Source organism: Panulirus ornatus, chromosome 72 (genome assembly GCF_036320965.1).
Source record: "Panulirus ornatus isolate Po-2019 chromosome 72, ASM3632096v1, whole genome shotgun sequence".
In the NCBI taxonomy this organism is placed as follows: Eukaryota; Metazoa; Arthropoda; class Malacostraca; order Decapoda; family Palinuridae; genus Panulirus; species Panulirus ornatus.
This window is the reverse complement of record NC_092295.1, coordinates 1716701-1736576: the sequence shown is the minus strand read 5'-3', so window position 1 is coordinate 1736576 and position 19876 is coordinate 1716701. Positions and strand designations below refer to the sequence as shown.

The following is a 19876-nucleotide window of genomic DNA, read 5'->3' as shown; positions in this document are numbered from 1 at the left end:
TGCACCAACACGTCAGTTCTGGGTCTCATAATGCACTACCACGTCATTTCTGGGTCTCATAATGCACCAACACGTCGGTTCTGGGTCTCATAATGCACTACCACGTCATTTCTGGGTCTCATAATGCACCAACACGTCAGTTCTGGGTCTCATAAATCACCAACACGTCAGTTCTGGGTCTCATAATGCACTACCACGTCAGTTCTGGGTCTCATAATGCACCAACACGTCAGTTCTGGGTCTCATAATGCACTACCACGTCATTTCTGGGTCTCATAATGCACCAACACGTCAGTTCTGGGTCTCATAAATCACCAACACGTCAGTTCTGGGTCTCATAATGCACTACCACGTCAGTTCTGGGTCTCATAATGCACCAACACGTCAGTTCTGGGTCTCATAATGCACTACCACGTCATTTCTGGGTCTCATAATGCACCAACACGTCGGTTCTGGGTCTCATAATGCACTACCACGTCATTTCTGGGTCTCATAATGCACCAACACGTCAGTTCTGGGTCTCATAATGCACCAACACGTCAGTTCTGGGTCTCATAAATCACCAACACGTCAGTTCTGGGTCTCATAATGCACCAACACGTCAGTTCTGGGTCTCATAATGCACTACCACGTCATTTCTGAGTCTCATAATGCACCAACACATCAGTTCTGGGTCTCATAATGCACTACCTCGTCATTTCTGGGTCTCATAATGCACCAACACGTCAGTTCTGGGTCTCATAATGCACCAACACCTCAGTTCTGGGTCTCATAATGCACCAACACCTCAGTTCTGGGTCTCATAATGCACTACCACGTCATTTCTGAGTCTCATAATGCACCAACACGTCAGTTCTGGGTCTCATAATGCACTACCACGTCATTTCTGGGTCTCATAATGCACCAACACGTCAGTTCTGGGTCTCATAATGCACCAACACCTCAGTTCTGGGTCTCATAATGCACTACCACGTCAGTTCTGGGTCTCATAATGCACTACCACGTCATTTCTGGGTCTCATAATGCACTACCACGTCATTTCTGGGTCTCATAATGCACCAAAACATCAGTTCTGGGTCTCATAATGCACCAACACCTCAGTTCTGGGTCTCATAATGCACTACCACGTCAGTTCTGGGTCTCATAATGCACCAACACCTCAGTTCTGGGTCTCATAATGCACTACCACGTCAGTTCTGAGTCTCATAATGCACCAACACGTCAGTTCTGGGTCTCATAATGCACTACCACGTCATTTCTGGGTCTCATAATGCACCAACACGTCAGTTCTGGGTCTCATAATGCACCAACACCTCAGTTCTGGGTCTCATAATGCACTACCACGTCAGTTCTGGGTCTCATAATGCACCAAAACATCAGTTCTGGGGTCTCATAATGCACCAACACGTCTGTTCTGGGTCTGTTAAAGCACCACGTCATTTCTGGGTCTCATGATGCTCCACCACGTCATTTCTGGATCTTAAAACAACACCACGTCATTTCTGTGTCTTTTAATGCACCACCACGTCATTTCTGGGTGCCTTAATCCACCAGCACGTCATTTCTGGGTCTCTTAATGACCAACACGTCATTTTTGGGCCTGTAATGCACCACCTCATCATTTCTGGGACTTTTAATGCTCACCCACATTATTTCTGGGTCTGTTAATGCACCACCACATCATTTCTGGGTCACTCAATGCCACATCACGTCATTACTGTGTTTCTCAATGCAACTGCACATCATTGATGGGTCTCAGTGCACCAACACGCCATTTCTGGGTTGCTTTAATGCACCAACACGTCATTTCTGGGTCTGTTAATGCACCAACACGTCATTTCTTGGGTGCTTTAATGCACCAACACGTCATTTCTGGGTCTGTTAATGCACCAACACGTCATTTCTTGGGTGCTTTAATGCACCAACACGTCATTTCTGGGTCTGTTAATGCACCAACACGTCATTTCTGGGTCTGTTAATGCACCAACACGTCATTTCTTGGGTGCTTTAATGCACCAACACGTCATTTCTGGGTCTGTTAATGCACCAACACGTCATTTCTTGGGTGCTTTAATGCACCAACACGTCATTTCTGGGTCTGTTAATGCACCAACACGTCATTTCTGGGTCTTTTAATGCACCACCACATCATTTCCGGGTCACTCAATGCAACATCACGTCATTACTGTGTTTCTTAATGCACCAGCATGTCATTTCTGGGTCTGTTAATGCACCAACACGTCATTTCTGGGTCTGTTAATGCACCACCACATCATTTCCGGGTCACTCAATGCAACATCACGTCATTACTGTGTTTCTTAATGCACCAGCATGTCATTTCTGGGTCTGTTAATGCACCAACACGTCATTTCTGGGTCTGTTAATGCACCATCACATTTTTCCTTGGTCGTGGTGTGCCACCACATCATTTCATGGATTCCTGATGCACACCCACATCATTCCTGCACACCCACGTCATCCCACGCCTTTCCTGCACTACAGGTAATTTCGTAAAAGTCATTCCTGGGTCTCATAATGCACTACCACATCATTCCTGGGTCTCACAATGCACCCCCACATCATTCCTGGGTCTCACAATGCACTACCACATCATTCCTGGGTCTCACAATGCACTACCACATCATTCCTGGGTCTCACAATGCACCCCCACATCATTCCTGGGTCTCACAGTGCACTACCCCATCATTCCTGGGTCTCACAATGCACTACCACATCATTCCTGGGTCTCACAATGCACTACCACATTATTCCTGGGTCTTGCAGTTTACCACCACTCTCTCCTGGGTCTCTTGGTGCACCCCCACATCATTCCTGGGTCTCACAATGCACTACCACATCATTCCTGGGTCTCACAATGCACTACCACATCATTCCTGGGTCTCACAATGCACCACCACATTTTTCCTGGGTCTCACAGTGCACTACCACATCATTCCTGGGTCTCACAATGCACTACCACATCATTCCTGGGTCTCACAATGCACTACCACATCATTCCTGGGTCTCACAATGCACTACCACATCATTCCTAGGTCTCACAATGCACTACCACATCATTCCTGGGTCTCACAATGCACTACCACATCATTCCTAGGTCTCACAATGCACTACCACATCATTCCTGGGTCTCACAATGCACTACCACATCATTCCTGGGTCTCACAATGCACTACCACATCATTCCTGGGTCTCACAATGTACTACCACATCATTCCTGGGTCTTGCAGTTCACTACCACTCTCTCCTGGGTCTCTTGGTGCACCCCCACATCATTCCTGGGTCTCACAATGCACTACCACATCATTCCTGGGTCTCACAATGCACTACCACATCATTCCTGGGTCTCACAATGCACTACCACATCATTCCTGGGTCTTGCAGTTCACTACCACTCTCTCCTGGGTCTCTTGGTGCACCCCCACATCATTCCTGGGTCTCACAATGCACCACCACATCATTCCTGGGTCTCACAATGCACTACCCCATCATTCCTGGGTCTCACAATGCACCACCACATTTTCCCTGGGTCTCACAGTGTACTACCACATCATTCCTGGGTCTCACAATGCACTACCACATCATTCCTGGGTCTCACAATGCACTACCACATCATTCCTGGGTCTCACAATGCACTACCACATCATTCCTAGGTCTCACAATGCACTACCACATCATTCCTGGGTCTCACAATGCACTACCACATCATTCCTGGGTCTCACAATGCACTACCACATCATTCCTGGGTCTCACAATGTACTACCACATCATTCCTGGGTCTCACAATGCACCCCACATCATTCCTGGGTCTCACAATGCACTACCACTCTCTCCTGGGTCTCTTGGTGCACCCCGACATCATTCCTGGGTCTCACAGTGCACCACCACTCTCTCCTGGGTCTCTTGGTGCACCCCCACATCATTCCTGAGTCTCACAATGCACTACCACATCATTCCTAGGTCTCACAATGCACTACCCACATCATTCCTGGGTCTCACAATGTACCACCACTCTCTCCTGGTTCTCATAATGCACAACCATGTTATTCCTGGGTCTCACAATGCACCCCCACATCATTCCTGGGTCTCACAATGCACCCCCGCATCATTCCTAGGTCTCACAATGTACTACCTTTCTCTCCTGGTTCTCATAATGCACTACCACATCTTCTGGGTCTCTCGGTGCACCACCAGGTCCTTCCTAGGTTTTTTTTTTTTTTCACCATTTGGGAAAAAGGGGGAAAAAGGGGGCCCAAAAAACCCCTAAAAAAAAAAAAACCCCCTTTTTTTCTTTTTCCCCTTTTTTAAAAACCCGGGGAAAAATTTTTCCTTTTTTTTGGGGAAAAAAAATTTTTTTTTTTAAAAAAAAAAATTTCCTTTCCCCCCCCCCCCGGGGAAAATTTTTTTTAAAAATTTACCCCCAAAAACCCATTTCCCCCCTTTTTTGGGAAAATAAAAAAAAAATTTTTTGGGGTTTTCCCCAAACCCCCCCCTTTTTTTGGGGGTTTCCCAAAAAAAATTTTTTAAATTTTCCCCCCCCCCAAAAGAAAAAAAAAAATTTTTTTGGGACCCCCCTTTTCCGGGAAAATTTTTTTCCCTTTTTTTTCCCCCTTTGAACCCCCCAATTTTGGGAAAAAAAAATTTTTTTTTTAAAAAAAAAATTTTAAAAAAAGGGGGGGCCCCCCAAAAAATTTTTTTTTTAAAACCAAAAAAAGGGGGCCCTTCCAAAAATTTTTTTATTTTTAAATTTCCCCCAAATTTTTTTAAAAAAACCCCTTTTTTTTTGGGGGCCCCCCCCCCCTTTTTTTTTTTAAAAAAAAACCCCCCGGGGGTTTGGGGGAAATTTTTTTTTTTTTTTTCCCCCCCCTTTTTTCCAATTCCCCCCCCCTTTTTTTTCCCCCCCTTTTTGGGGGGAAAAAAACCCCCCCTTTGGGGGAAAGGGCCCCCCACCCCCCTTTGTCCCCCCCTTTTTCCCAAAATTTTCTTTCCTTTTTTAAACCCCCCCCCCCCCCCCCCCTTTTTTTTTTTCCCCCCTTCTTTTTTTTTCCCCCCCCTTTTTTCTTTTTTTTTCCCCCCCCCCCGGGGTTTTTTAAAAAAATTTTTTTTGGGGGGTTTTTCCCCCAAACCCCCCTTTTTTTTTTCCCCCCTTTTTGGGGTTTAAAAAATTTTTTTTTTTGTTTTTTTTTAAAATTTCTTTGGGAAAAAACCCCCTTTTCCCCTTTTTTTTGTTTTTCTTTTGGTTAATTTTATTTTTTTTCCCAAGATTGAATTTTGTACAGAAAATTGAAAGTAGTGGTCATGACTCACGTTTTTCTTCGATAGTCAAATGTCAGTAAATCTGTTGCTGCTGCACTTCCTCTGAAGTTTGGACTTTTTTTTGTGTGTGTACATTCTTCGTTTCCGTTTATTGTACATTTTCAGTCGTGCATTTCACTGGGTGGTGATATACATGGGTCTTTTGTATCTTTTTTTAATTGGAGACTGGTCACAGACAAAAGTCCACACCAAAGCCATATTATGAAAGGGAAAAAGAAGACAAGGGAAAGTATGAATGAATTTTGGAGATAGTGAAAAGCCTGTCTTTTAAACTGTGCCAGTTATTGGGAAAGACTGGAGAGGGTTGAGACTTTCAAAGCTTTGAGGTTTAGGGGAAGAAACAGTTATCCAAACGGCCCACCCTTGAGTTACCAGCAGCCATACAGTAATCATGTGGTGCAGCAGCTTGCTTAGTATTGCATGGTATGATTACTTGTGGGGGCTTATAAGGAACAAGCCCTTGGGTGCATAGACCAAAATAATACCTATAGAAGCAGGAATGTGATCCATCAATATGGTGTAGCATCATTACGGCATAGGTCCAGCGGGACAAGTTTTGAAGTTAACCTGGGAGAATTTATAAGTCAAATCGCTTTCAACTCTGTCATTAAGAATGCAGAGCTAGAACTGCTCCAGATGTGAGAGCAGTATTCCATACAAGGACGGATCAATCCTTTGTATAAACAGCAACTGTTCCGAAGAAATTTTAACATTTAAATAGGACTCTGTTTCTTGGAGGCAGAGGCAGACTCAGCTATTTCCGTAATATGGAGTTTCCAAGAAAGAGTGGATGTTACAGTAATACAAGTATGTTCAGTGAGTCAAGAGGTGGAATTACAGAACTGTTGAAGGAGAGAGGAAAGTTGTGAGGAATTTTTGATAGAGATGGGTAGAAACTGGGTATTGGAGGTATTATACTTAACCAGATTTGACATATTGTTCACTGCCTTATCTTGTTTACTTATTTATTTACTTGTTCATTTGTAATGACCCTTGGACCATTTTTCTATGAAGGAATTGTAATTCTATCCTGGACATTTCTTATAGGTACACCTACCACAACAGGGACACTAAATCCTTAATACTAAGTTGCCCTGCACTCTTTCTGTTTACACACACACATCGTATTTTATGACTTAGGGGCGTAGATTGTGGGTGTGTCCGGCTTCCTGAACACTATAGGAGCCTCATATAAAAGGGACAGTTGGTGCAGCAAAGAAATAAGTATACATAGGGAGCAACATGCTGTTTTGAACTAAGCTAGGCATATGAAGAAACCAGGGAAAAACCACAGAAAGGTCATTGGGGCCTGCATATGGATGGGGGCTGGGATTTCATTGCATTACACTTGACAGTAAGAGAATAGATTTGAGCAAGTGAGGCCTTTGATTCTGTTCATGGCACTACCTTGCTGATGTAGGAAGAGGTAAACAATCATGAAAGAAGATTTATATATATATATATAAATATATTTGGTGGACACATTAGGCAGAAGTATTCAGTTGGAAAATTAGTTAGGAGCCTCTGAAAACAACTCACTAGAGTTGACGTCTGCCAATAGCCTGTTAAGATTCAGGCACTAAAGGCTTAAAAGAGGCTCTGGGGTTCATCACATATGGAGACTCTTGCTGTGGCCGCCAAGTTGAGGAAGTTCCTGAAGGGAGCAGGTGTCAGCGATATAGATAGATAGATAGATAGATAATGTGCTAAGAGTGCCAGAAATATACAAGTCATAGAAGAATTGAAAACACTGGAGAAATTGTAAACAATAATGCTAATGTAAGTCACCTGAAGAGTTGTCATAAGAAGCTAAAATATATTTCTTATAGCTAGGTATATATGTATAAGTTTATTAGATGTTGTGTAAAAGAAGCTAAAGTGTTTAATTATGTGCAAATAGTTTTTAGATGTCTTTTTCGTGCTAAAACGTGCTGAATAACTCCAAGATCCTAACACTTTACAAATTCCACAAAGTCAAGTCCAATTTAATGCATCAGTTTGGCATATACCTGAAGTTAAGTGTATAAAGACCAATAAGGAGTCCTTGTAAAATATTTTGTAAGTTTGAGAATGTGTGGCCTGTTGTAAAATATTAAAATTTTAGATTCTGAACCAATAATTAGGATGATCACAGTATTTGGTACTTTTCTTGTGTATATTTGGAAAATAGATTGATACACTTTTTGTAAAAGTTTTGAAATAATTTAAATTTGTGATTTAGCAGCATTAATAGAAATATGAGCCAACATTCATGAAATAGTTTATTCAGTTTTACAGTATATTCACTTAATTTTTCATCTTATTATATAGATTGGTGTTTTTGGTAATGTGATACTAACACGTCTTTTATCCCATATTTATTTAGAGGATACTAGAAACACTTCCCAAGATTATATAACTTTTATTTTTAAATTGGTACAAAAATATGAGAACAATTAATTTAGGTACCCATGGACGGAATGAAGTAATCTGATTTTGGTTTTTACATTTTCCAGCAGTCTCATAGTTTCCCTGGGTAACAGTAGTTACTTAATTAGTTACATAATCTCACCGCTAAGACAGCAGAATATAGGATCGTGGTTTCCCTACATCCAGTAATCCACTTTATGTAACCCAGACACTGGTTTTCTCTCATCTTCCATACAAACACAGGAGCTTGGTCCTCAGGAAACTCTTGTGATTCACCAGTCAAATGGTACATTCAGCCAAAGTCTTCTCAAGAAATATCCATCACATAAACACTGGGCATGTAAAGTGTCTGGGGTAAACCATGGAAAGGTCTGTGAGGCTTGGTTGTGTATAGGTAGCTATGGTTTTGGTGCATTACACATGGTAGCTAGAGAATGGACGTGAGTGTATGCAGCCTTTTTTTGTATGATCCTGGAGCTACCTCACTCATGTGGGAAATGGCGATGAAGTATGAAAGAAAAATGAGATAATCACAAAACCTTGCCTGTTATGCTGCTCCTAGGTTCATTTATGTAAGCAGTGTTTTTCAGACAAAAATATATATAAAAAGTTCTAGATATACTTTGAATAACTGTAAACTTATTACAATAAGGTATTCCTCTTAACAGAGTGAGGGAAGTTTTCTCAGTTCTTGTTAATGCTGTTGCTGTCTGTTACTAACACGACAGCATTTTTATGTTTAGTAACAGTGAGATTGCGATTTTCAAATAATTATAATCAGTTGAGAACCAAACTCTTGGAAAGCTGTACAATTTGTTCCGTATTGACGAGTATTCTCTCTCTGATGAACACTCCTCAAATATAGAAGTAGGATGGATAAGGTTACCAAGAGAAAAAAGCAAAATATCTCTTGATCAAGTTACAAAGATCTGAATTGACTGAAGATTAACATGTTCGGTTACAAAATATACAAATTCACTGCCACCACTTTCAAGAGAATATACTTGTAATATGTGCAATAACAGCATGTTACATTAAAGACTTATGATCAATTCACAATTCTTGCTTTAAAATCTTAAAATGTATCCTTTAAAACTGTAACTAGGTGTACGTAATTCTCTGTAACAGTATTTTTGTGAATTTATCATTTCAGGCACTAGTTAACAATGGGTTTCCATTTGTATATTCATTTTGTTATTTTGACAACACTGCTGTTGTATGTCAGCTGAAGCCATAAAAACTTCTACTAACGATGACTTAATTCAGAAATAAACTTAATGTACTTAGCAATTATATTTACAGCATCCAGTGTAAAAGTTTACCCCACGTAAATTAAGTCATGTAGAGGTCGTAGAGTTGTGTTTACTATTGAGCAAGTAAAGAATTTGGAAACAGCTGTGCTCTTGAACAATGATATCTTGTGTGAATGTAATGCCTTTCAGGCTCAAAACTTGGAAAAGCAAAAGACAGTACAAATGTAAATTAATGTTTCCTTCAGACTTATAATGCAAGTTTAAATTACAAATAATTCAGTGAAAACTCATGTTTTCAGTTTTGTACACCGTTAGTAACCCACTGGTAATATTTTGGCATTTTGGGTTTTGAATCTTAACTCGTGTTTTCAAGTCTAATTCTAGGAAATAGTGGAATTAATACTGTCTTCTTGGCAAATATTCCACAACATATTTATTGGCATGGTATGTTTCTGTATGGAATATTTGGTCCAATACTGAAAGGCAGGGTGAATTCATCTTGAGGCTTCTGATAAGTGGCCCCTCTAATTATAACTCACAGTAAAGAGCAAATAATCTCTTATCAGTAAACAGTAGAGATTGTTTACTGATGTTTCAGTAAGGCAAAACAATCATTGTTACTGTTTACTTAAATGTATCCATGCCCAACCATTCCCATACTCATGCCCATTTGTCCTTTTGGATCCATATGCAGGAGGTTACTAGCTTGACGTTTACGTTCCTTGGCTTCAAATGTTTCCTGAAAATCAAAAAGAAAGTAGTGGGATTAGTACTTTAAAGGTTTAATTAGGGATAATGATATTAGAGGTGTGGGTACAATTAGAGGTTAGGAGAGTGTGCACTAAGTATGGGGAACATAAACATTATAGGGTGTGAAAAACACAAAAGAAAATATCATTAATGATAAATAAAACAAGAGGCCAATGAGGTAAAGGGTAAAGATGTCACTATTTATGAGAGCATGGAAAAGATGAAGAAAAACAATATCTATCTCATCCATTCTCGAGCTGTCATGTGCAATGCACTGAAACCACAGCTCACTATCCACATCCAGGCCCCACAGACCTTTCCATGGTTTACCCTGAATGCTTTACATGACCTGGTTCAGTCTACTGACAGTAAGCAGTATACTACATCATTCTAATTCACTCTATTCCATGCATGGCTTTCACCCTCCTGCTCCTCCCTTATCTGGTATTCTGTACATGCCCTCATTCTCCCATTCAACTTACGAGGTATACTCAACATACTAATACCTATGTAGTTTAAACAAAACCCCTATCCACCTTGCTTCCATACATTGACAACACACATACTCCACCAATCCTCAGGCACCTTACCATGATCCACAGACACATTGAATATTCCCAGCAACCAATCAACAAAACTGTCATCCCCAATTTCAATAAATTCAACTGCAACACTATCCATCCCAGCCGCCTTGCTGCATTTCATTGTATACAAGGGTTTCACCACTTCCTTCTTCACCAAACCATTCTCCATGACTCTCTCGCCTCCTATATACCCAAACCAAAATACCCTACGTCTGCAGCTTTACCAACAAACACACTCCATCTCCCTCAGTGTGCCCAATTGTTCTCTTGTCCTTTACTTACTATATACCTTCTTCCTAAACATCTTCCTACCCTCCGTAAAGTTTACTGATTCTTGCGTTCACGCCAACTCTCATCCGCCCTCCCTTTCAATCCCCTTACCCTCCCGCCACCCTCTCCTATACACCTCTCAATCAATTACCCTCCTTCCCTCTCAGCATAGCCCAACACCTCTCTTTTTGCTATCACTAGCAACTCCATTTCTTCATCCCACCACCCCCTCCAATCTGCCCACCTCCCACTTGCCTCACATTCCCCCTGCACATTCCATCACTGCTTCCCTAAACACCTCCCACTCCTCAGCCAGTCCCCCTGTTCACCTAGTCTCACCTTCTGCCATTCCACACCCAATCTCTCCTGCTACTCCTTCCTTAGCTCTTGTCCTCTCACCAGCCCTTGACTTTACTCCTAAGACCGTTCCAAACCATTTTTGCCCTTCACCCTGGAGCTTTGTTTTGCTCAGAGCCAGAATATCAAAGTTTCTTCATTTAGACACCCTAGCCTGAGCCCTTAAGGAGGATGAGCACTCCTTGCCTGGCTCCTTTTGTTTCCTTTTAGGTTTCCAGCCCCCCTGCTCCCACCCCAAAGGATGGCCTTGATTAGGGCTTCAGCTAACATGAAAAAAAAATGAAAAAAGAAAGTGAGAAGTGTTCATATCATTGTTAAAGCCCATGTTCAATTAAGCACACAGGACATAAGTTGAGGATGCTTGTGAGTGAACCGAGATGTAATTACATGATCCATTCCGTGAAATAGGAGTGGAATTGAAGACAATAGACAGATATAGAATAGTGGTTCAGAGCATCATGAACATCATTTTGGTTTCTGACATACAGGGGGTGAAAGGAATGCAAGGAATTGGGTGAATTGGAACAGTGTGGTATACCGGGGTCGACGGGCTGTCAGTGGACTGAACTAGGGCATGTGAAATGTCTAGGGTAAACCATGGAAAAGTCTGTGGGGCCTGGATGTGGATAGGGAGCTGGTTTTGGTGCATTACACGTGACAGCTAGAGACTAAGTGTGAATGAATGTGGCCTTTTTTGTCATTTTCTTGGCACTACCTCACTGAAGCAGGGGGTAGTGATGCTGTTTCCTGTGGGATGGAGTGGTGACAGGAATGGATGAAGGCAAACACGTATGAATATGTACATGTGTATATATGTATATGTCTTTGTATGTATATGTGTATATGTTGATATGTATATGTGCATGTACGGGCATTTATGTATATAAATGGGCATATGAAAGGATGGGCCATTCTTTGTCTGTTTCCTGGTGCTACCTTGCTGATGTGGGAAACGGTGATCAAGTATAATAAAATATATAAAAATATTAATATTTTCACACTCATGGAAATTGTATTTTAGAAGAATGAGTAAAAATACATACATGAAGCAGTATGAATCCTGCAAGGGCATGAATGCCACCTGCAATGACAGCAAAGGCATATGACCAGGACAGGTAGTTAAAGTTGGGGTTCAGCAGCCAGTAACGGGACCAGCACATGACTCCAAATACTAGTACCGCAAAGAAGATGGAAACCACTGTTGAGAAATCATAATTTACAATTTAGCTTAAATAATCTTTAGAACTTAAACATAAACGAATAATTTAATGAAATTAGAGGAATGGTAGAAGGAAAATAAGTAACAAAAAGTTTGTTGTAAAGGAATGGTAGAAGGAAAATAGAGTAATCAAAAGTTTGTCATAAAGACATTGTAAGAGTTGGAATTCAAAAGGTGTGAAGAATACATGCAGGGACAGTTGTGTTAAAAACATCTATCAGGAATTTTCTGTTAAGCCTTACAGTATCTTTGAGACATTGAGAAGGACACTGGTTCAGGGTGTTTTCAGCATAAACTCAGTAATAGGTTAGTTCTCCTCAGGTGCCCCAAGGAGCTCTTCCCATCCCATCTCCCATTAATGGTTCCTAAACTTTGGTTAGAATCACACTGCAACACATCACATGACATTTCTTCATCATACAGTCTCGAAAACCTTTATCTTTGTACTTCACTTTTTTCATCCTTGTCTGCACACCTAAAGCAACATATATTCCTGTAACTATTCTAGTGGGGACTGTCTTTGTCACTTCACAACTACCATATTATCTTGCAGAATTCTTCTTCAAGTTTTGAGCATTCACGTTGGTTCCATAATGCTTCAAACTGTTGAGATAATAGGTAACTATACTCCCTCAGAAAGATTTAATGCTTCACCCCCTTCAAATGGAGGATTATGTCATTTATGATGATAGTAAAGCATTCATTATTAACCAGTGTACATACAAACAGGGTATTGGAAAAAGTGTAGAGGATTACAGGGAGTGGCAATGCTGTTTTGGTTATTTCACGTTCACTCCATGCAGACAAAGTTCTGCCAGTAAATGGAGTAATACAACAATAATTCGTTTGTGTAATGGCTTAGTGTGTTGTATGAAATGCCCAAAAAGAACATATATAGTGTGTAGAGTTTTCAGTGTGTAGTGTGAAATGACAACTGAACAAAATTTTAATCATACAGTTACGGAGATATACTGTATTTTTGTTGCTCACCCACCTCTTCCTCCTTTCCTTTTATCAATCTAGAGATTAAGCAGCTTCCATGCTGCTTATGCACCTCTTCCTCCTTCCCTTCATCATCCTGGAGATATGCAGCATCCTTGCTTATCACCTATCTTTTTCTCCATCCGTTCACTATTCTACAATATCAGCATAGTGGTAAGCATATTGCTTTTATGGTATTTTCTTTATTTATGGATAATTTTTTTCATCTTTCCAAAAGAAAGAACAGAGAAGGATATTTCCTCTCAGGCTCAGTTCTCTGAGTAAGAACAGTGCAACGCTGCTTAAATGAGGACCTTAAGTACCGGAGCAGCAAGCTGCATCCCAAACAGCTCATAACCCGCAGGCATTAGAAGAAAATTTGATTTTTGCAAGAAATATGTTGTGTGCGATATGGCTAAGTTCAGCAATGTCTCGTGGAGTGATGAGTCCACCTTTTTCATAACTGGTGGCCATGGTGGATGTGTGTGCAGTTGACAAGGCTGTGGTCCACTTGATGTCAAGTACAATGCAAGCACCGTAAGGTTCCCTGCTTCACTTATGATCTGAGATTGTTTCAATTATGGTGTTGGCGACCTTGAAGCGTTGCAAAAGAATGAAACTATGAACAAACGTAGTTACTTTGAGCTACTGTGAAAGCGTCCTCCAGGTTGGTTAAAAAAGTGCATTGCCAGTAGTGTTCATGCAGGATGGGGCTCCCTTCCACACTACCAAACTAGTCACTGATTGGCTTAAAGACTGTACTGTGCAGTTTCTCAGTGACAGGCCCAGAATTTGCTAAGTTTGAGTCCTGTAGAAGACTTGTGGGCACTTATGACAATGAAATCAATTAACAAAGATACCTTGTTGCTACCTAAGTTGGAGGTGTCCATTCATGAAATTTAGGCAAAGATGACACCAAATGGCTTCAAAAGCTTAAAGATTTAGCTTCTGGTCATTACAAGGAGTGTATAAAGAAAAAAGGGAAACCAATAAGGTACTTGGTGGTGCGTACAAGTTTTTCATGGATTTCATGTTTATCCTTGATGGTTATGCCGTAGCACCCTTACACCTACTTCATTGACGAGCACTGTGAGGATTTTTTCCAATTACAAGTCTGTTGCACATGCCTACGAGTCCTAAGGAAAGTCAAGTGAGAAGGAAGAATAAAAATGAAAATCTAAGACAAAAGAAGAAAGTCACAAGAAGGAAGAACATCAGTACTGAAGTAGTTGATTTTCAAATAAGTAAAGCTTTATGCATCTACGGAGAGGGATGATGTGGGAGCCTCATGGAATTCTTAAAATAAGCATGGTCAGTAAGATATTTGAAGTGTAGTCTGCATATCAGTACATGAAGGTATGGAGCTATGGCCACTGACAAATCAATATGTTTTTCTAAGTAATTTTCACACACATTCTTCATAGCAAACACCTGATCTACACATCCTATACCACTTCTGAAACCATATTGACTCTCTGTACATGCCTTCACCCGCTCAGTCAATTTTCCAATAACATTAGATAGGAGCCTCTGCAAACACTGTGCTAGAGTTGCCAGTTGCCTGTTTAGGGTGAGGCATTAAAGGGTAAGAAGCAGCAATGGAGTTCATTAGTTATGGAGACATAATTGCCGTGGCCAACCCCTTAACGGAGTTCCAGTTGATTTAGATAGATATCAATACATTTCTGGTTGACATAAGCCAGAATTTCCTCTAGAAATTGTGAATATAACTTTCCCTTCAACTTACCAGTAACTGCTTGACAGCAGAAACAAAATCCAGTAAGGTGCCACTCGTATCGCATGATCGTCTGCATAGGCCATCTCATCAGTACCAGACTTACTGTTACTAATGTTGCTGTACTGGCAAGTAAGGCTATGGTCATGAATGTCTGTACTGCCATAAACCATGCTGAAAAATAGATGACTGTATTGAAAACATGCTCCATAGCTCATGAAAGATAAACCTACGTACAGTAGTATCAGACATCTATGCTTCTTATAATGGTCACAAGTAATTAACATGATCTCTGAATGTAATAATTTTTCAGTGTACCACTGGTAAAACAATTGGGTGGATTAGATCACATGGCATCCATCACTCGAGCAAAACTACAGTGAGAGAAATGAAATCGAAACATTTTCTCCTGGTGAGTGTCATATTTTCACAGTGCAGGCAGTCTGCATCTATTTCACTAATGTTACAACTAATTTGCAGATTTGTTTAGCAAATTTTCAGAGCACTGCTGTTTATGACTAACAATTTGTGTTGTGATTCTGGATGACAATATTGTTTAAGATCCCACATATTGTCAAAGACTTTTCATCCACATATTATCAAAGACTTTTCATCCTGTTAGCCCACATATTTTCAAAGACTATACATTCTGTTGGCCTACATATTTTCAAAGACTTTATATCCTGTAGTAGGTAGGTATGCGGAGAGAAAATTTACAAAAATCCACCAGCTATAATGAATGACATTTTTATGTCCTATTTCTAATTCAGTGATCTTTTGAAATTTCTATTTAGTCTTCATCGTTCTATTTTTTTTTTCTCTCTGTTAGCTGAGAAGGCATCATTGCTGTTCTCCGCATCAGCGAGGTAGCACCAGGAAACAGAAGAAGAATGGCCCATCCACTCAAATACATGTACATGTACATAAACGCCCATATACATATTAAGATATACATATATATACCTACACAGACATATACATATTCATACTTGCTTGCCTTGATCCATTCCTATCGCTACCTCGCCCCACAGGAAACAGCATGGCTACACCTCTACTTCAGCAAGGTAGCACCAGGAAAACAGACAAAAAGGCCACATTTGTTCACACTCAGTCTCTAGCTGTCATGTAATGCACCAGAAACCACAACTCCCTATCCACATCCAGGCCCCAGGCTGTTTCCCCACATCAGTGAGGAAGCGCAATGAAACAGACAAAGAATGGCCCATCCACTAGCCTGAGCCAGGTACCCATTTTATCAACCAAACTCTAGGGGTAGATGGACAGCTGGGTTGACTGTAGATCGACTGCCACAACCAGGGTTCGAACCTGTGCACTCAATCCTGGGTGACCCATAAATACATCACAGTCAAAAATGCTAACCACTACACCACGTAAGAGTCAAGAATAAAAACATAATTTCTTGGTTTCAAAAACACTTTTGACTAATTCCAATCCATTTAGCAATTATCATTTTCATATTTGTAATTATACTGCTCCAAGAACCATTTTATGGGGCTACTGCAGCTTCAGGACTGCATTTCAGAAAGGAGCAAGAAAATGACAGACTCATTGACAGTAAGAAATTCCCCAGTGAGACTACTTCTTTCCACCTAGTTCTGATGATACGACCTTACTAAAGATGTAACATTGTTCTCAACAGTCTCCATGTCTTTTCTTTCTGCCTCACCCTCGTTTAGGTTGCTGGTATTCATTCCGGAAATATACGGTCAGTTACATAATGCTCTGCAACACACTAACAGCTCATTCTTCATCACTCTGGTTTTCCTTTGGTGAGCATTTTGCTTTAGACCTGTCTTTTAACAGAATCTCATTGTAAGGACTTGTAAGTAAGAGTTCCTGTTAGACAAAACTGCAGTGCTCGTAACCTTGCTGACGCATTCCTGATGTTTCTTTTCTTCACTTGTAAACTATTTTGCAGACTGGTTGCCTTTAAGAAAAAAGAACATTGCAGCAAATAAAGATAAAATAGTGAGAAAAATATAAAGCGACTAGAGATTATCATTTGGGCTTTGCAATAAAATTTGAAATTTGAGGATGTTTTGAATCTTCAGGTGCTAAGTGTAAAAATAGCCCAAGATGCCATGATAGCTACTGATTATACTAATTATGTAAATCTAGTCTATTACAGTATTGTCAGTATGACCAAGAACTTACCAGTACATAATTTTTCAAAATTAGTTCTGTAAAACATAAAATAGAGTTAGCTGATATGCAGAACTAATTACTGTACAAATTATATATCTATAAAATTCTGTAACAGTTTTTATAGCATATTCATAGTATGAATTCCTTTTTATTTGCCTTGAATATTTTCACTTTATGCTTAGTACATAGGTTACTTGAAACCAACATACAACATTACCTGGTAACATCCATTCCCATATTATTCTGTATTCCTCAGAAAAGATGTAATTGCAGCCTGTAAATTTGTGATCATATTGATATTTTGGGTATCGGAAGCCATTAAAGCAAAACTCCCATAATCCCATGTTGTTGAAGTCGCTGTATGTGTATGCATATGACTGCAGCCAGTATGGACTGAAAGTAATAGTTTCATGGTTAGTTTTATCAATAAAGACAAAGCATAAAAGGTTTTGCTTAATCACGCAATGAAATTTTACACTGTAACCAAATATAGTTGGGGCAATACTGTAACACCATAATTGTATATGTACTGTAGTATGTTTTACGAATGTTCATTTTGCTTCCGCCTTACTATCAATAGATAAACTTAAATGAAGTGTAGTATGACTTAATTACTTTGTGACTGTGTTACCCCAAGAGTTAGGAGGAAATGTGGCCTTGGTTTTTTATAAATGGAGAAATTTGTATGTTGTATATTTTTGTAAAAATTGTAAGTGAATTTATTGTGGTCAGAAGAGACAGAGACCTTGTTTGAGAGTTTTGTTTAGCAAAACGACATAAATATATTGGGAAAGCTGATGAACAGGAAATATTGTTTGCTACTGTCAGTCTTATAAGAGATGCTTAAAATGGTAATTGTTAGCTGGATGCTTAAAATGGTGTGGGCTGTGTGATGTATGTAAACTGTAGTTTACATAAAAAAGTAAAGTGGATATAATAGTAAATGCAAAGCAATGTTAAATGGAAAGATAGTGTCTAAGATTGAAAGTGAAGTACGTACAACAATAGAGCCGGTAGCAAAGGGAACAGGAAAATGTAGATATCTCCGAGTCATTGGGATTACTTGAATGCATGAAGGGAATAGTCTGAATAAAGAAAAATATATGATTTGGGGGGAAAACATAGAGGAAAGTTTCATTTTTTTGACTAACTGACTGAAGTATAAGTAAATAAGCAAGACATATTCATTACGTGATAACCCTTAATTTGTCAATAAAACATCATTTGATTTTATTGATGAGTTTATGGCACTACCAGCTTGCTGAGAGATATAGTGACTCATGCCCCTCAGTATTATTTAAAGGAGCAAAACTTATTAGAATGCTCGTACTTATTGTCAACATTGCCACCTTGCCACACATGGAATAACAACCCCCTCATGTGCGCGAGGTAGCGCTAGGAAAAGACAACAAAGGCCACATTCGTTCACACTCAGTCTCTAGCTGTCATGTATAATGCACTGAAACCACAGCTTCCTTTCCACATCCAGGCCCCACAAAACTTTCCATGCCCTGGTTCAGTCCATTGACAGCACGTCGACCCCAGTATACCATATCGTTCCAATTCACTCTATTCCTTGCACGCCTCTCATCCTTCTGCATGTTTAGGCCCCGATCACTCAAAATCTTTCTCGCTCCATCTTTCCACCTCCAGTTTGCCTCCCACTTCTCCTCATTCCCTCCTCCTCTGACACATATATCCTCTTTGTCAATCTTTCCTCACTCATTCTCTCCATGTGACCAAACCATTTCAAAACACCCTCTTCTGCTCTCTCAACCACACTCTTTTTACTACCACACATCTCCCTCACCCTTTCATTACTTACTCGATCAAACCACCTCACACCACATATTGTCCTCAAACATCTCATTTCCAGCACATCCACCCTCCTCCACACAACTCTGTCTATAGACAGGCAATTAAAATAAGGCTTGCCACTCGAAGATCCAGATTACTTACCTAGTAAAAGATATGATGAAAAAGATGGTTGCAATGAAGGTGATAGTCCCAGCCTTGACCATCGCCGCTGAAAAATTCAAAGTAAATTGAAGCCAAAAGGAATAAGATAGAGTATCTCATACCGCACAGACACCCTCCGAGTAATAAAGCCTTTTATTACCATGAGTAAATGAAAAGACAAAAATAAAAAACCCACTGTAGGTCAAGTTTATACCAGTCCTTAAGACAAAATCAGTCATTTTTCCCCTTAAGAACTGATTGGAATCATTAAATTATAACTATACAATTACATATTTGTTGATGAACGACATAATAATTAGTTCTGACATTTTTTCAATATTTGCAGATAATGAAAGTACGAAATTTGCATCTAAGGTCTGCTGGACCATTGCAGAATGATATATCATCTAAGAGATTAAAATAAATAGTGCAAATAAAGAAAAGGTAAATGGTAATTACTTGAATCATAGATTTAAATAAGTATTGCATATGAAGAAAAGGTAATTGGTTATTACTTGGGGGTCTGACATATTCATAGATCTATATAAATAGCTCAAATGAAGAAAGGGTAATTGGTGATTACTTGAAGGTCAAACACAGAGATTTAAATCAATATTGCAAGTGAAAAGGTAATTGGTAATTTCTTGAAGGTCTGACATATATATAGATATTTGAATTAATATTACAAATGAAGAAAATAGAATTGGTAATTACTTGAAGGTCTGACATATTCATAGACTTTCTCAATCACTGGCTGAAAAAATGTGGATGCCAAGGATGTGCGACGGCTCAGACGACTGGGGTAACCTGAATATAAACTTGTCCCAGCCACTGATTCCATTTTGAACTGTTTTCTAAT

The 19876-nt window shown here is 39.8% G+C and overlaps 2 protein-coding genes across 3 annotated transcripts in view; one reads left to right on the top strand and one right to left on the bottom strand.

The window, feature by feature from the left end:
* The window catches only part of LOC139748085 (uncharacterized), a 377098-nt gene that overhangs the window by 290326 nt on the left and 66896 nt on the right, over positions 1-19876 (top strand). The gene's annotated exons all lie outside the window — the stretch shown is intronic.
* pck (Claudin superfamily protein pickel) overlaps positions 7720-19876 on the bottom strand; it is a 13745-nt gene continuing 1588 nt past the window's right edge. Inside the window, exons 2-7 of one of the 2 annotated variants that reach the window (XM_071660826.1) lie at positions 19732-19876; positions 19018-19084; positions 17276-17451; positions 14905-15066; positions 12001-12155; positions 7720-9735 (exon numbers count right to left, since the gene is read on the bottom strand). The exon at positions 19732-19876 is cut by the window's right edge and continues 505 nt beyond it. In XM_071660826.1, coding sequence (XP_071516927.1) covers positions 9625-9735; positions 12001-12155; positions 14905-15066; positions 17276-17451; positions 19018-19084; positions 19732-19858 — 798 coding nt within the window. In that variant the 5' untranslated portion in view covers positions 19859-19876 and the 3' untranslated portion in view covers positions 7720-9624. The remainder of the gene's footprint in view (positions 9736-12000; positions 12156-14904; positions 15067-17275; positions 17452-19017; positions 19085-19731) is intronic. The other variant, XM_071660827.1, reaches the window with a different exon arrangement.